This window comes from Balearica regulorum, chromosome 20, assembly GCF_011004875.1.
Source record: "Balearica regulorum gibbericeps isolate bBalReg1 chromosome 20, bBalReg1.pri, whole genome shotgun sequence".
In the NCBI taxonomy this organism is placed as follows: Eukaryota; Metazoa; Chordata; class Aves; order Gruiformes; family Gruidae; genus Balearica; species Balearica regulorum.
Genome location: NC_046203.1, coordinates 10,788,028 through 10,801,287, shown reverse-complemented (window position 1 = coordinate 10,801,287; position 13,260 = coordinate 10,788,028). Strand labels below are relative to the sequence as shown.

The 13,260-nt window shown below is 58.3% G+C and overlaps 1 protein-coding gene across 5 annotated transcripts; it reads left to right on the top strand.

Annotated features, from left to right (window-relative positions):
* Nucleotides 1-2,837: 2,837 nt before the first annotated feature.
* Nucleotides 2,838-12,506, top strand: LOC104631947 (glutamine synthetase). 5 transcript variants are annotated; one of them, XM_075772303.1, is made up of 7 exons: nt 2,838-2,937; nt 5,180-5,355; nt 5,926-6,087; nt 7,837-7,983; nt 8,829-8,956; nt 10,130-10,329; nt 10,612-12,506. In XM_075772303.1, the coding sequence occupies exons 2-7, from the start codon at nt 5,190-5,192 to the stop codon at nt 10,931-10,933; spliced, it is 1,125 nt and encodes a 374-aa protein (XP_075628418.1). In that variant the 5' UTR covers nt 2,838-2,937; nt 5,180-5,189; the 3' UTR covers nt 10,934-12,506. The 5 variants fall into 5 exon arrangements, with proteins under 5 accessions (XP_075628418.1, XP_075628414.1, XP_075628416.1 ...); XM_075772299.1 differs by lacking the exon at nt 2,838-2,937 and adding an exon at nt 3,182-3,264; XM_075772301.1 differs by lacking the exon at nt 2,838-2,937 and adding an exon at nt 4,942-4,980.
* The last annotated feature ends 754 nt before the right edge of the window (nt 12,507-13,260 follow it).

Genomic DNA, 13,260 nt, shown 5'->3' with positions numbered 1-13,260 from the left:
GAGTCTGAGCTGGGGGATTCCAGCTTTACAGGAGGGGCGTGGGCTGGGGCCGGGCACTTCGGTGGCCACCAAAGTACTGTTTGAGTTGGGACTGTGGGTTGCTCAGGCATGTTCTGATATGACAGACATAAAGAATTATGTATATGCATATATATATCTATATGTGTGTACGTGTACAGAAAAAGGTATAGCAGGACTACTTGAATGAGGAGAAGTGGTTTGGGTGCAAACATCTAGACATAAGGAGATTTGCTGTTGCTTAAATGTGTTTTAACTGTAAAGAGAAACTGTCAGTTCAGCTGTTTAGTAGGAAAAGTGTAAAAGCAAGCGTGTATTGGGGACAGGGAAATGCCAGCACAGCCCCCCCTGAGCACGGTGCTGGGTGGGTTCTGCCAAACCCTTCAGCACTGATCTGACCCACCTTGGCCACCTCCTGCCACATCCCAGCAGCATCCCCAGCCCGTTATTGCAGACCTGCTGGGCCACGCACACCCGCCTGCCGGCCTTTCCTCCCGGCGTCCCCTCGCGTTTCCTCGGCTAGAGAAAACCGCCTCTTCCCTGCAGTGCACACAGGAAAATTCCCACCCGCTCCCCCCCCCCCCAGCCCCTCTAATCCCTTTATGGTGTTTGTGCCGGGCTCCCTCGCACCGACCCTGCTCTTTGCCTTCCCTCTAATCTCCCCATCAAACAGTTTGGGCAGGAGACAAACCACCATGGGGAGAGGAAACGCTCTTGCCTGGGGTTCCGTGGTCCAGGGCTCCGGGAGATGCTTTATGGGATTTAACCTGCGGCACATGAGGAGAGGGACAACCAGGGTGAAACCCCCTCGGTTCTGAGCAGCGTCCTGAGCCCTAGAGAATAATACAGACTAAAACCCAAACTCCCCATCCCAATGCCTCTGCTTTTCCCTGTGCCCAGGGGCCATCCCTCCCAGGCAGGTGTGGGGAGGGATGTGACAGCCAAGGCTGCAGGGTCCCCAGCCCGAGCCCCTGCCCTGCTGTAGCACCAACTTGGAGCTGGGGTGAAGGTGTTAAAAGTCACCCCAGGAGGTAAGTTAGTCCATGTTTAACCCCTTCTTGGTAAAGCATGTCATGTTACTGAAGTTTTTCAGCCTGGAAAATTTGCTAAGGCTTTTATTATTATTAAATCAAAGGCTTTGGTGTATCTTGGCAAGGCTGGAAAGTGCTCAGGCTGATAAAGCCTCAAAGTCAGAGAGATAAAAACTGAAAGTATTTAGGCCTTGGTCAGGTCTCCCTAGGAGAGCTCTCCGGGCATCACTGGCTGCAGCTTGGTGGCTGTCCCCCCAAAAAAAAAGGTGCTGGGAAAAGGAACAGCCCCACCGCATCCTGCAACATTGCGTGCAGCTGCCAGCGATCCCTGTGGGTACCGGGATGGCACCTCAACCGCTGCGACAGAGGCGATGGTTGGTCTGCACTGTAGCAATAAATCAGGAATCGGCTTCTCTTCCTGCAGTCCTGTATCTCAAGAAGCCCCTCGGTGCTGTGCTGCAGCTCAAAAGGGTCTTCAGCAAAGTCCTCCAGGGATTTAATCTGTGACCTTTTACTGCTACAAGGACATCCCTGCTCCCTTCCTGCCTTCAGCTGCTCCAGTCGCCTGACCTTGGGCAGTCACTGATTCCCGGAGTCGGGTGCCTCGTGGTGGTTAATATTTACTGTACCTGGTGCGGAGGGGAGCGGGTGGGAACCTGCTGATTGCAAAGAGTGTGGGCTTCCTTGGGGGATAAAATATTATTCAAGAAGTTGGAGGATCCAGGTGCGACTTGTGTTCGGTGTTATTAGTGTAACATAGAGCTGATGTTATGGAAATGGCCAGAATTAGACTGTGGTGAGGTAAGATCTGATCCCAAGAAAAAAAACAAATAAGCAGGTGCCCTGTATGGCAGGAATAAATTTCCTGCTTACTAAAATCTCTTTTGACGCGGAATAATTTGGCATCCATCATATATTTGGGGAGCTGCCTCATTTGCGGTGTTTGGGCAGGGATGGGACCCTGGCCACGTGCCCGCAGGCTGGTGTCGTCCCCTCTGCCCCCCGACAGCCGTAAACACGGTGTTTGCGCTCCTGGGGCCGGGTGGGCTTTGACCAGATGAGGGGTTATCGGTGTTTATCCTGTCTGCCCCGTTTGGGGATTTCATGGTGCTCAGTGGTTCCAGCCGTTCAAAGAGGAGCTCTGCTCCCCAAACCAGATTCCTAGGGGGCATTAACACAGCCTGAATTTGGTTTTGTTTCTCCATGGTTTTGAGCCCACTCGTGCTTTGAGGTGTTTCTGCACAACTGGGCACGTCCAGGGGGAAGCCAGGGCTTTCATTGGGAATAAAATGAGGCGCTCTCGTACCCAGCTGACTTGGGGAGGTGCAGGCTCTTGGCCAGACCGTTGCATCTCACATGAGAACGCTGTTGCTGGTCCTGCTGTCTGCCGTAAAGGATGCAACCCGTCAGGCTCCGGAGAGGTGGTTCGCCTCTCCCCGGGTTGGGTTTGCGATGCTTCCCAAGGGATGCAGGTCCATCTCTGTCCTCCCTGCTTTTCCTGAAAGCTCAGCATCAGCCCCTGCTTTGCCAGCCCCAGGCCAGTCCTGTGGGCTCCAGCTCCCCGAGCAGGATGGCGATGGGTGCACAGAGCCAAGGGATCCGGCAGAGCCGCCGCCACAACCATCACTCGCGCTGGCTCGGCCGCGTGTTGCAACGCCTCCAGGAAACGCTGCCACTGGGTTGCACACCCAGGGGTACGTTTCCTCCTGCGCTGCTGCCCCGCGCGGGATGATTTCCAAACAGGAATGAGGAAATGCTGAGCTTTGCAACCACATTCGTGGATGTGTCCCTAAAATACCCCAGAGAGGGAGGTGGCTGCTTTGGAGCTGCACCCCAGTTTCAGCTACAGGAGACCCTGCACGTCACCCGGGCGGCTTCAAGGATGCAGGTGACACAGAGGAGACCAGTGCGGCTCTGCCACCGCTGCTTGGGGACCTTCGGGCACACCCCTGGATGCCAACCCGCTTTGCACGGGCTCTGCTCGGGGCAGTGCCTGCGGGCGGTGGGGCGGGTGACGTTTGACCTGCCCGCAGCCCACTGCCACTGATGTCACCACTCGGGGACCAAAATTGCCAATTAAGTTTTGTTTCTCTCTCTGCCAATCTCATTTCCTGGTTCTTATGCAACTGCAGATGCTTTCGGGTTTCTTCCCAGTTGTTTATCTGCCTGTGGGACCAAAACACCTTCAGAAGAAAAACAGAGCTGGGGGTCTGGGGTCAGTGCTGGGGGGGTAGGGGTGCTGGGGGGGGGGAGCAGTTTGTGGGTCCATGCCTGGCGAGGAAGTGTCCTGGGGGGGGCGTGCATCAACCATGAAGGTGGTTTTTTAGCTGCACCAGTGCAGATGTTTTACTGTTTTGCAGAAAAACATTCCTGGGGGTGAGTCAGGCAGCCGCAAGCATGAGTCTGCCTTAAAGACCGGGGGAAATAATAAACCCCCAAACTGCTTCGGAGCCCGGTCATGCTTCAAAGGCTTTTCTCCTCTTGTAATATTGAAAAACTGCTTAAAAACTGAGGCTGGAGAGTCACGGTGTGCTCACCTGGCTGGGTTTGCTGGGGGTTTATTTGAAATCCTCCCAGAAAAAAAATACCGGAGTATTTGAGGTAACACCCGGGAGGCACCGGCACGAGCTGCTTGTGCTGCGTCTGCGTTCGCACCCGATTGTGCGCTGGCACGTTTTGCATCTGTCTGCTCTAACAAACGTGAACCCTGTAACGCCGTATCTATGGAAAACAGAAAAGGCAGCAGCCCATTTAATTAATCTAATTGAGATTTGGGTTCGGCTCGATAGCTGGAAATTGCTGCTATATTGAAATAACCCACTCAAGTTCACACCTGTTGGCTTCGGTTTTTTAGCTGACTGTAAATTGGACCAGAGCCATTGCTGCGCGTGGATAGTTTTGGGTTTTAAAGGTACTTAACTATGCTCCGGTGCTTAAAAATGTAAAAAATTGTACTTTAGCTCAACAGTTTGTAGATGTGAGGGGCTGAAGAGGGTGATTCCAGTGTTTTCCTGGCAGCTCTCCCTGCAGCCCTCACCCTTTCGTTCCTTCAAGGCACAGACACCCCAGAGGCAACCGCAGCTGCCAGGGGCTGAAGCCGGGTGGGCAGGAGCCGTCCCTGGGGTGTCCAGGGCAGGGTGGGGGGACGGCGGTGGCGGTAGGGCTGTCAGGCATCGGGCTGCCCCTGTCCCCAGGGGTCTGGCTGCCCCTGTCCCCCCCAGGGATCTGATTGCCTCTGTCCCCAGGGGTCTGGCTGCCCCTGTCCCCCCAGCGATGGGCTGCCCGTGTCCCCAGGGGTCTGGCTGCCCCTGTCCCCCCAGCGATGGGCTGCCCGTGTCCCCAGGGGTCTGGCTGCCCCGTCCCCCCAGCGATGGGCTGCCCCTGTCCCCCCAGCGATGGGCTGCCCCTGTCCCCCCAGTGATGGGCTGCCCGTGTCCCCAGGGCCAGCCAGGCCCTCCGGCCGTTCCAGGCCCAGCAGCTCCGCAGGGCACGGTCCCGGTGAGGTTTTTGGGGTGTCCCGGAGTGGGGGAACACACCACGCCGGCCTCACCGGCTCCGCACCCCGGAGCGGGGCTGGGGGACAGAGCACCTGCTCGCACGTGGCAGGGCGACCCTACACAAACAAAGCGCGGGCAGCACGCGCGGCGGCGGGCGGGGGGTGGCCAATCGTGTTTTCACTGTTGGTCTTTCACGAACGACAAGTGATTTAGCGAATGCGGCGTTGTTTATCACTAGGGCGATATTTTAACAATATGAGAGTTACTGGTTTTAATCGCACCAAACCTCTCTCCTCAGTGACCGGGGGGGCGGAGCCCGCCGCGCTGCCGTCACCGCCCCGGGGCGGGGCCACCCTCGCCCCGCCTCCCCGCGCGAGCCGGCCGCGGGCGCTTATAAAGGGCGGCGGGCGCGGCCGCGGGCAGTGCTGGGGCCGGTGAGCGGCGGGTCCGCGGGTTCGAGTCCCGCGGGGGGACGTTCCGCTTCGCGGTGGGGACGAGCTGCCCGTGCAGCGCCGGGCGGGAGGGAGGGGGCTCGGGGGTGGTTTATTTTAGGGGGGGCGGAGGGTTGTTTTTAAAATAAAGGGAGGGAAATGGGCAGGGGGTGATGCCACCCTCACCTGCACGCTCTCGCAGGGCCGTCGCCATGTCGGTGTCGCACAGCTCCAGGCTGAACAAGCTGGTGCGGGAGCAGTACGTGAGGCTGCCCCAGGATGGGTTGGTGCAGGTCACCTACGTCTGGATCGACGGTAGTGGCGAGGGCGTGCGCTGCAAGAGCAGGACCCTCGACAAGGAGCCGAAGAGTATTGAAGGTAACGCCGCTCCGGATGGTGGTTGGTGTGGTGGAGGGCCCTGAGCATCGCCGGGGAAAAGTTTTGGGGTGCTTTGGGTGGTGGGAGTTGGCGCTTGCTCCCCCTGGTTGCATGCTGCTGGTGGTACCTGCTGCTGCAGTTGTCTCACGGGGTTATATCAAGCGGCAGAGTAAATATCCGGCCTGTGTCGCTGCGGTTTGCTTAATCCGTAATCTCTGTTGTTAGCGCTGGGTGGGAAGGGGAGGATGAGGTCCTCGCCCCTTTCCACCGGGCAAACAGGCATGGAGACGCGTTGGCATCCGGATGGGGTTTGGCGGAGGGAGGTGAAGTGGCTGGGGCTGATCCTGCCTGTGCCCTGCTGGTGCTGGGGAGAGTGAACACACTGATGCTCAGGGAGCACCGCCGGGCTCCGGGAATGTGCAAGAAAACCTTTGTGGCCGTCGTCCTGCGGCACTCAGAGCCCTCTGGGCGCTCCGTCCTGGGCCTAAGCCTCCAGCACTTGGCACGATCCGTATGAGAGAGACCTTTCCTCAACCCCATTCCCCGCTCTGTCCCCCTCCTGCCTCACAGATGTCCCCGAGTGGAATTTCGATGGCTCCAGCACGGCGCAGGCGGAGGGCTCCAACAGCGACATGTTCCTGGTACCCGTCCGCATGTTCAGGGACCCTTTTTGCTTGGACCCCAACAAGCTGGTGCTCTGCGAAGTGCTGAAGTACAACAGGAAACCCGCAGGTGAGCATCTCCGGCATACACCCCTCAGCTCCCGAAGGTCACCCCTTATTATTTAGGGTGCTGTTCCTCCCAGGGGCCGCTCGCTCTGGACCGCTGGTCCCAGGGAGCAGCTCAGCACCGAGCACTTGGCCCGAGGCTCCGAAATTCAAGCGCTGGTGGAGGCGGTTGTTTACAGGAACCTGTTTTAGTTGCACAGGGTGAGGAGTAAAGCAGTGAGATGTGGAGCTTGTGGCGCTCGCCAACTCGAGCGTGCCGAAGGCGTCACCCGGTTTTTGAGCCCGAACGCACCCAGCCCCCGGGGCTGCGGGGTTACAGCTGGGGAGCTGGAAGCGGCACGGGTTTTAACGCGCCGGGTTCGTGGCCGCTCTCCTCGTTGACGGATGGCTGCAGTACAGGAGGGACGTGGGTCTGGGGCAGCGCGGGCTGGCTTGGGGTGACCTTTTGTAAGCAGCCCCAGAGCGCGCCGGCTCTCAGTCTTATCGCTGCGGGCAGGAGTCTGCAGTCCCGGTGTCTGTCCTGTCCGTCTGATAAAGGCCCAGACAGAACAGGGGGAGCTGGATTGCAGGGACACGCCGAGGGGCTCCCGGAGGGGTTATTTGCCAGCAAATAGCCGGTTATTTGCCAGTAAAGCAGGGCCACGTCCCCGCTGGGTGCGTGGGGGGAGGGAGGCGGCATCTGCGGGGTGATGCACACATCTGCCTGGGAGAGGAGAGGCTGCGGGCAGCGATGGTGAAAGACGGGGCTGGTTCCTCTTCAAACAGCGTCATGCCTTTCAGCCGCGGGGGAAGTGTCTTGGTTGAGATTCCTGCCCAGCAGCTCCTCCGCCGGAGCAATTTCTAAGGAGAGTCCCTGGCCCTGGAGCTCCTGGGGCTGGAGCCGGGGCCCAGAGCTCGGCCCAGAGCCCTGCGGCACCCCGCAGATGAGGGGGTGCACCCTCCGGCTCTTCCCGGGGTGGGTCTGTGTGGATGGTCAGGGCTGTGTGGGCTCTGGGGGGGGGCAAACTGCCTCCCCCCCCCTTCTCCCAGCAGTGCAAGGGAGATGTCACTGCTCCTGTCCAGCCCCACGCCCTGAGCTTTGTCGTAGCTGCTCTGGGGTCCTTTGTTGCTACTTAAGGGTAGAATTTGCTGCCTGCCTGTGACCACAGTTTTTTAGCCCTGCTGTTGCAGTCCAAACTCTCACTCCCTTTGCCTGGCATGTTGTCCCATGTCAGGATGGTTCTTTGATTTCTGTATCTTCCTGGCAAAGCCCCGGTTGCTCTGAGCACCCCTGCCACCACGAAGGGCCAAGCCAGGGCCAGCCAGCCTGGATGCTAACCAAAACCACGGAGCAGGAGAAAGATAAGGATAATTAAACTGAGGCGGGTAGAAAGAGGATGGGAGTGAAGTAGTGATGGGAGATGTATAGTCCCTGTTCCCAAGATCTGCCGGGTGCCCTCAGGACAGGGCTGGGGTATGGCTCCTGGTGTCTCGGTGTATAAGAGGAGGATGTTCGTGGGCCATCGGCGGTGGTTTTAGGCTAATTAAACCCTTTGGCCTGTGGCCTGCTGCTGTGGCAATGGAGCAGCTCTGCGGGGAGGAAACTGGTGAGCAAAGCGTGTTGCAGGAAGGGGGGATCCTCTCACCCGTTTCCTTAAGGCTTCTGTGGGAAGCGCTTGGCAGCGGTGGAGTCTCGACCTCTGAGTGGGATGGAGCAGAGCGTGGGGGGTGCCTTCCCACGGCACGCGTCTAACCTGGACCTCTCTGCTCCCAGAGACCAACCTGAGACACACGTGCAAGAAAGTCATGGACTTGGTTAAGGACAGCCATCCCTGGTTCGGGATGGAGCAGGAGTACACGCTGCTGGGCATCAACGGCCACCCCTACGGCTGGCCCGACAACGGCTTCCCTGGCCCGCAGGGTAAGTGCTCCCTCCCTTCCACAACCCAAGTGCTCCCCTCGGCCCCCACCCTGCCGCTGCCCGGCAGCAGGCATCCCATCCCCAGCCTTGGGCACATCGCAGCTGACACCGGGCAGGAGCTGTTTGCCGAGAGCGCCGGGTGCCCGGTGGCTCACGTGAGCCGGCCGGCAGTGCCGCTCCCGCCAGACCCTGGTTGCACAAACAGCTCAGCTGCACGACTTGTTTGGCAAGGGCTGGAAAAACCTCCTCCCCGTGGCTGTTCGGGAAAGGTCCGGCACATCGTGCCCTCCTGCAGTGCGAGTGAGCCCCAGTGCTCGCTCCTGGGAGAGGGCCAGGGGTTTCCCAACCTGACTTAATCAGCCTTTTGTGGGGACCAGCCGCTTTCAACATCTCCCTTCCCCCAGGCGGGAAGAAGATCTTCGTCTGACCTGCTTGAATGAGGAAGAGCCATATAAAGCCCCTGCGAGTTTAACTTTCTAGCCATGAACAATGTCGGCTGTTGTCAGAACAATCTCGGATGCTTGACGTGCTCCAAGGGTCAGCGTCAGCGAGGTGCCTCAAGGCAGACCAAGCCAAGCTTTCCTTATCTCCTGGCCACCTCCCAGCTGATGCATTACAAGTCCTGTTTAACTGCCTAGATAAGGCTGAGGTTGCACAGATGAATTGCTCACGCTGCTGGAGTAGGGGTGGGTGGCTCGGTGCCCCCCGTGGAGGACAGCACCATTTAATTCCCATAAATGCTCTGCCAGATGATGGCTGGTACCTGGGAGTGGTGGGATTACACTGCAGTGTTGTTGTTGCTCCCAAAAGCTTTACTTGGGCGGTGACTCCTCTTTCCTTTCCAGGCCCCTATTACTGCGGGGTTGGAGCAGATAAGGTGTACGGGCGTGATATCGTGGAGTCCCACTACAAGGCATGCCTCTACGCGGGGGTAAAGATCTGTGGCACCAACGCAGAGGTGATGCCCTCCCAGGTACGTGTGGACGGCCCCGCGCAGCCCCCTTTTCCAGGGATGGATACAAGTTAGTGTGAGGCCGGACTAACCCAGCAACTCCCCGCTCCTCCGGGTTGCTGAATCCAGTGACTCTCTGCACTGGTTTTGTCTAGATGGGAGTACTCGCACAGCTAGGATGAAAACGTGCGTGTTTGATTTTCTCCTAACTCACTCTGGCGTGCAAATCCCTGCTTTTTGGGGCGGGCAAGTGAAATCGCAGCTGGGCCAAATGGCAGGTGAGCTCCTTGAACAGCTCAGCCTGAGCTCTGGCAGCCTGTGCGGAGCCGGGTGCTCCCGTGTGCTTTCCTTCCCCCACGGAGCAGGGATGCAGGGGATGGCGTGAGCCGGGGCAGGCTGCAGGAACAGCACGTGGAGCGTTGGGGCTCTGCGTCCTGCTCCCCTACCCTGGGAGCTGGGAAGCTCGGATGGGATGTGGCCTTGGGAAGCAGCTGGGGGGATTTGGATTGATTTAGGTTGTTAGCCGGAGGGAGTCCCTGATTGCATTAGGCGGGTGGCCAGACTGACCGACGGCGATTTGGCCCTGCAGCTGCGAATCGCTGACTCTCCTGCCGCTGATGTGGCGGCGATAAGCAGGGGGCTTATCTGCGGTGTCGCTGAGGCAGGACTTTTAATGACCCCGCTGTTTGCCCTGACTTCTTCAGGGTCCTTCTTGGCTGCTTTCTGCATCCTGGGCTCCGTCTCAGCCAGGCCATGCCAGCAGCCGTAAATGCGTCACCCCCTGCTTAGTCACCGTGGGTGGCGCAACCCCGACTCCAGCCGGGGAGGGATCAGCCCTGGGAAGGACTAACAGGCTCCTCGTGAGGCCCGTGCCTTGTTAGCAGTGTGAGTTGGGGGATCCAGCACGCCAGCAGCTCCAGCGCCAGCCTCAAAGGCAATGTGGTGCTTATTTACCTCCATTTTAATTAACACCCCCCCCAATTTGCTCTAATTAGTTATCAGCGATTTATTCCCTTCTTTTTGCATGCCAAAGCTGTCCTGTTGCTTAACTCAATGCTCCTCCTCCCCATTGCTGTTTCTCGAGAGGTAAAGCTCAGCTGTACCCCAGGCTGGCAGCCCTCGGCGGGGGGGTGGCAGGGATGTGATTGCACAAACCTGCTTGTCCTCACCGGTGCATCCACTCGCCCCTTCCAGTGGGAATTCCAGGTGGGCCCATGCGAAGGCATCGAGATGGGTGATCACCTCTGGATGGCTCGGTTCATCCTCCACCGCGTCTGCGAGGACTTTGGGGTTGTGGCTACTCTGGACCCCAAACCGATGACCGGCAACTGGAATGGCGCCGGGTGTCACACCAACTACAGCACCGAGGAGATGCGGAGAGAAGGGGGTCTTAAGTGAGTCTTGGGGGGCTCCCTGGGATGTACCCGGGAGGTTTGGGGTGTCCTTGGCCGTGTGGCAGCTCCCCATAGTGCGCGTGTCTCCGTACCTGGGTGGCTGCACCGGGCAGGGCTGGGGCCGTCCCAGCTCACTTTATTTTAAAAGCAGCGGGTCATCTGAGAGTGTCTCCGGGGCTGTCCTCATCCCTGCACAGGAGGGGGTGACAGCCTTCCTGGCCATGGGAGCACCCCCCCAAATGGACCTACTGACAACCCCAACCCTGCTCTCCTCTCCCACAGACACATCGAAGCCGCCATCGAGAAGCTGAGCAAGCGGCACGACTACCACATCTGTGTCTACGACCCGCGGGGCGGCAGGGACAACTCCCGGCGGCTCACGGGCCACCACGAGACATCCAACATCTTTGAGTTCTCTGCCGGCGTGGCCAACCGAGGCGCCAGCATCCGCATCCCGCGCCAGGTCGGCCAAGACGGCTACGGCTACTTCGAGGATCGGCGGCCGGCAGCCAACTGCGACCCCTACGCGGTCACCGAGGCCATCATGAGGACAACGGTGCTCAACGAGACCGGGGTGGAGACCAAGGACTATACTGACCACTGAGGCTGTGGGGTGGGTGGAGGTTTTCGTTTCTACACTAGCTTCTCACGTGGGATTTGTGCCTGTGTGGTGTCCTCGGCTGCAAGCTCAGACTCTTTAGGAACCTCGCTTCTGGTTTTGTGAAACGTCGCCTTAGAAATATATATATTTTATAGTAACAGGGAGGGGCCCAACTTATTTTCTCAACCACTTTTTTTTCTGGTTCCTGGTTTTAGGTTGTACGCGGGGAGTTTTTTTTAAAACTTGGATTGAATTTTTTTCCGATGGACTTTACACCGTGATGTACATAGATCCCTACGTGGAAGCTGCAGCTGCTGCTGTTTGCACCTGGGGAGGGCGGGTGCTTTTTTTCCGTATCTCTGTTGCAAGGAAATGATAATAAATAATTTTCCCGGCTGCGTGGCAGCTGGGTTATGCTGCGGCGGGTGCATTTTTCTGTAGCTCCTAGAGCTCTGTGGAGGATTTAATCTGGGTCTTGCTGAAGGGATGCAGCCACTGAGCAGCCTGCACTGGCCCCAGGCAGGGGCTGGAGGAACAGAGATGCTGGAAGATCCTTGGGGCAGGTGCTTGGAGCTGCCTTGCCCCATTTGCCAGTGGCCAAAAGGCCATCTCCCTCCATCGTGATCCCCTGAAAGGCAAACAGAGCGACGCAGCCCGAGCAAACAGCGGCCGGGGCAGCAGCTGGCAGGCGTTTACATAGGGTGTGCGCCGCTGAGTCAGCGAAGCCGGCCCGGCGATGGGCACAGCGAGAGGCAGCTGTCTCCTCCGGGGACGCCTTTGGGTGAGGGAGGGGAGCCTGGGGACATCCCCCTGTTGCAGCCCAGGGCAGCACCCTGCTGAACCGCGGGGACACGGTGCGGCTCCTTGTGTTGGAGTCTCTGTAAAGAGGGGGGCTGTGGGTGGTATTCGTGGAGCAAAACCCCCAGGCAGGGCATTTCCATGTAGATGGGGTGTCAACAGCATCTCTAAGGGCCGGACCCGTGGGGTCCCTCCATGCTGCAGCTGTGGGGAGGAGTCAGGTGCAGGCAGAGGGGACAGCTCTCTGGTCCCGGGGACACTGTGAGCAGGCAGGTCCCTGGGATGGACCCGCAGGATGTGACCCAGCTGCAGTCACCAAGGAGAGGGTTACCTGGAGGTGAGTGGTACCAGTAGCACGGACAGGGGACATCATGTCCACTCCAGTGCACTCACGGGGATTTTGAAACTGGTTTTACCTTTCTCTTTGAATCCAACACAGGTGACAAGGCGGAATGGAGAACCCCGAGTCCCTCCTGCAGGTCATGGTGCTGCCAGCAGAGCGGGGAGCGAGGGCAGTGGCAGCCGGGGAGGGGGCCGTGCCCTGGACCGGAGCGCTCGGTGTCTCTGAGCTGTTCAAGAATAAATGTAGCCTGGTCCCCACCCTAAGAATGAGAAATTTTCCTTCCAGAAATTGCTGTTTGGGATGCTTAATGTTTTTCACCAAAACCACAACACTGTCTCATTCCTACGATGTCTTTAATGGGTAATTTGAGCACTGGGACAAGCGACTCCTGGATGCAGCTGGAAAATCAATAAAGAACTAAATCTGGAGCACGAAGACTCATATTTGTTTCCCTAACTGTACCAGTGGCTTGAAGTACTTCAGCTTTCATCGTGCTGTGCTGTGCAGCCCTTGCTAAATTTGGGGAATCGTATGACTCTGCATTGCTAACATGCAAATATCTTTGGCCGGACACAGCCCTGTGGTACAGCCAAACACTTTGTACCTGTTCCTGGGTCTCACCCTGCGATTCCCCTCTGACAGGACCATCCTCTCCGGCGGAGGACAGTAAAGCCACAGTCGGGGCTTTTCCCTGAGCCAGGATCAGCCCTGGCCGCCGTTCGCTGGGGACGCTGCCTGATGTTCCCAGCGTGGCTGGAGCTGCTGCGTGCTTGGACACTTTCATGCTATCCTTTGCCAAAACATGGATCTTCTTGCTTGTACTTTTTGAGGTCAAAATGGGCCAGAAACCATATGTCAGGGTTTTTTTCCCTGAAGCAGGAGTGATTCCCACACAGCACAGGGGAAACAGGGACACTGGCAAGTTCCTGCAAGAGCTTTTCTTGGAATTCTGGTGTGCTGGCTTCTGTCGAAGGGGGTTGTTGGGTTCAGCCAGCTGAGCAGGCGCTGGGGATGGAGACAGCCCTCGGGCGGGGGCTTGAGGCCATGGGGAGGTGGGGGGGGGGCAGGATATGATGACAGCATCCCTGTCCCCATCCAAGGGTTGGACAGTGCCGGGAGGAGATGCACCCAGCATTACCCGGTGACCATGATGGGTGGAAGCGGTGCCAGGACCCCGGGTGGAATCCAC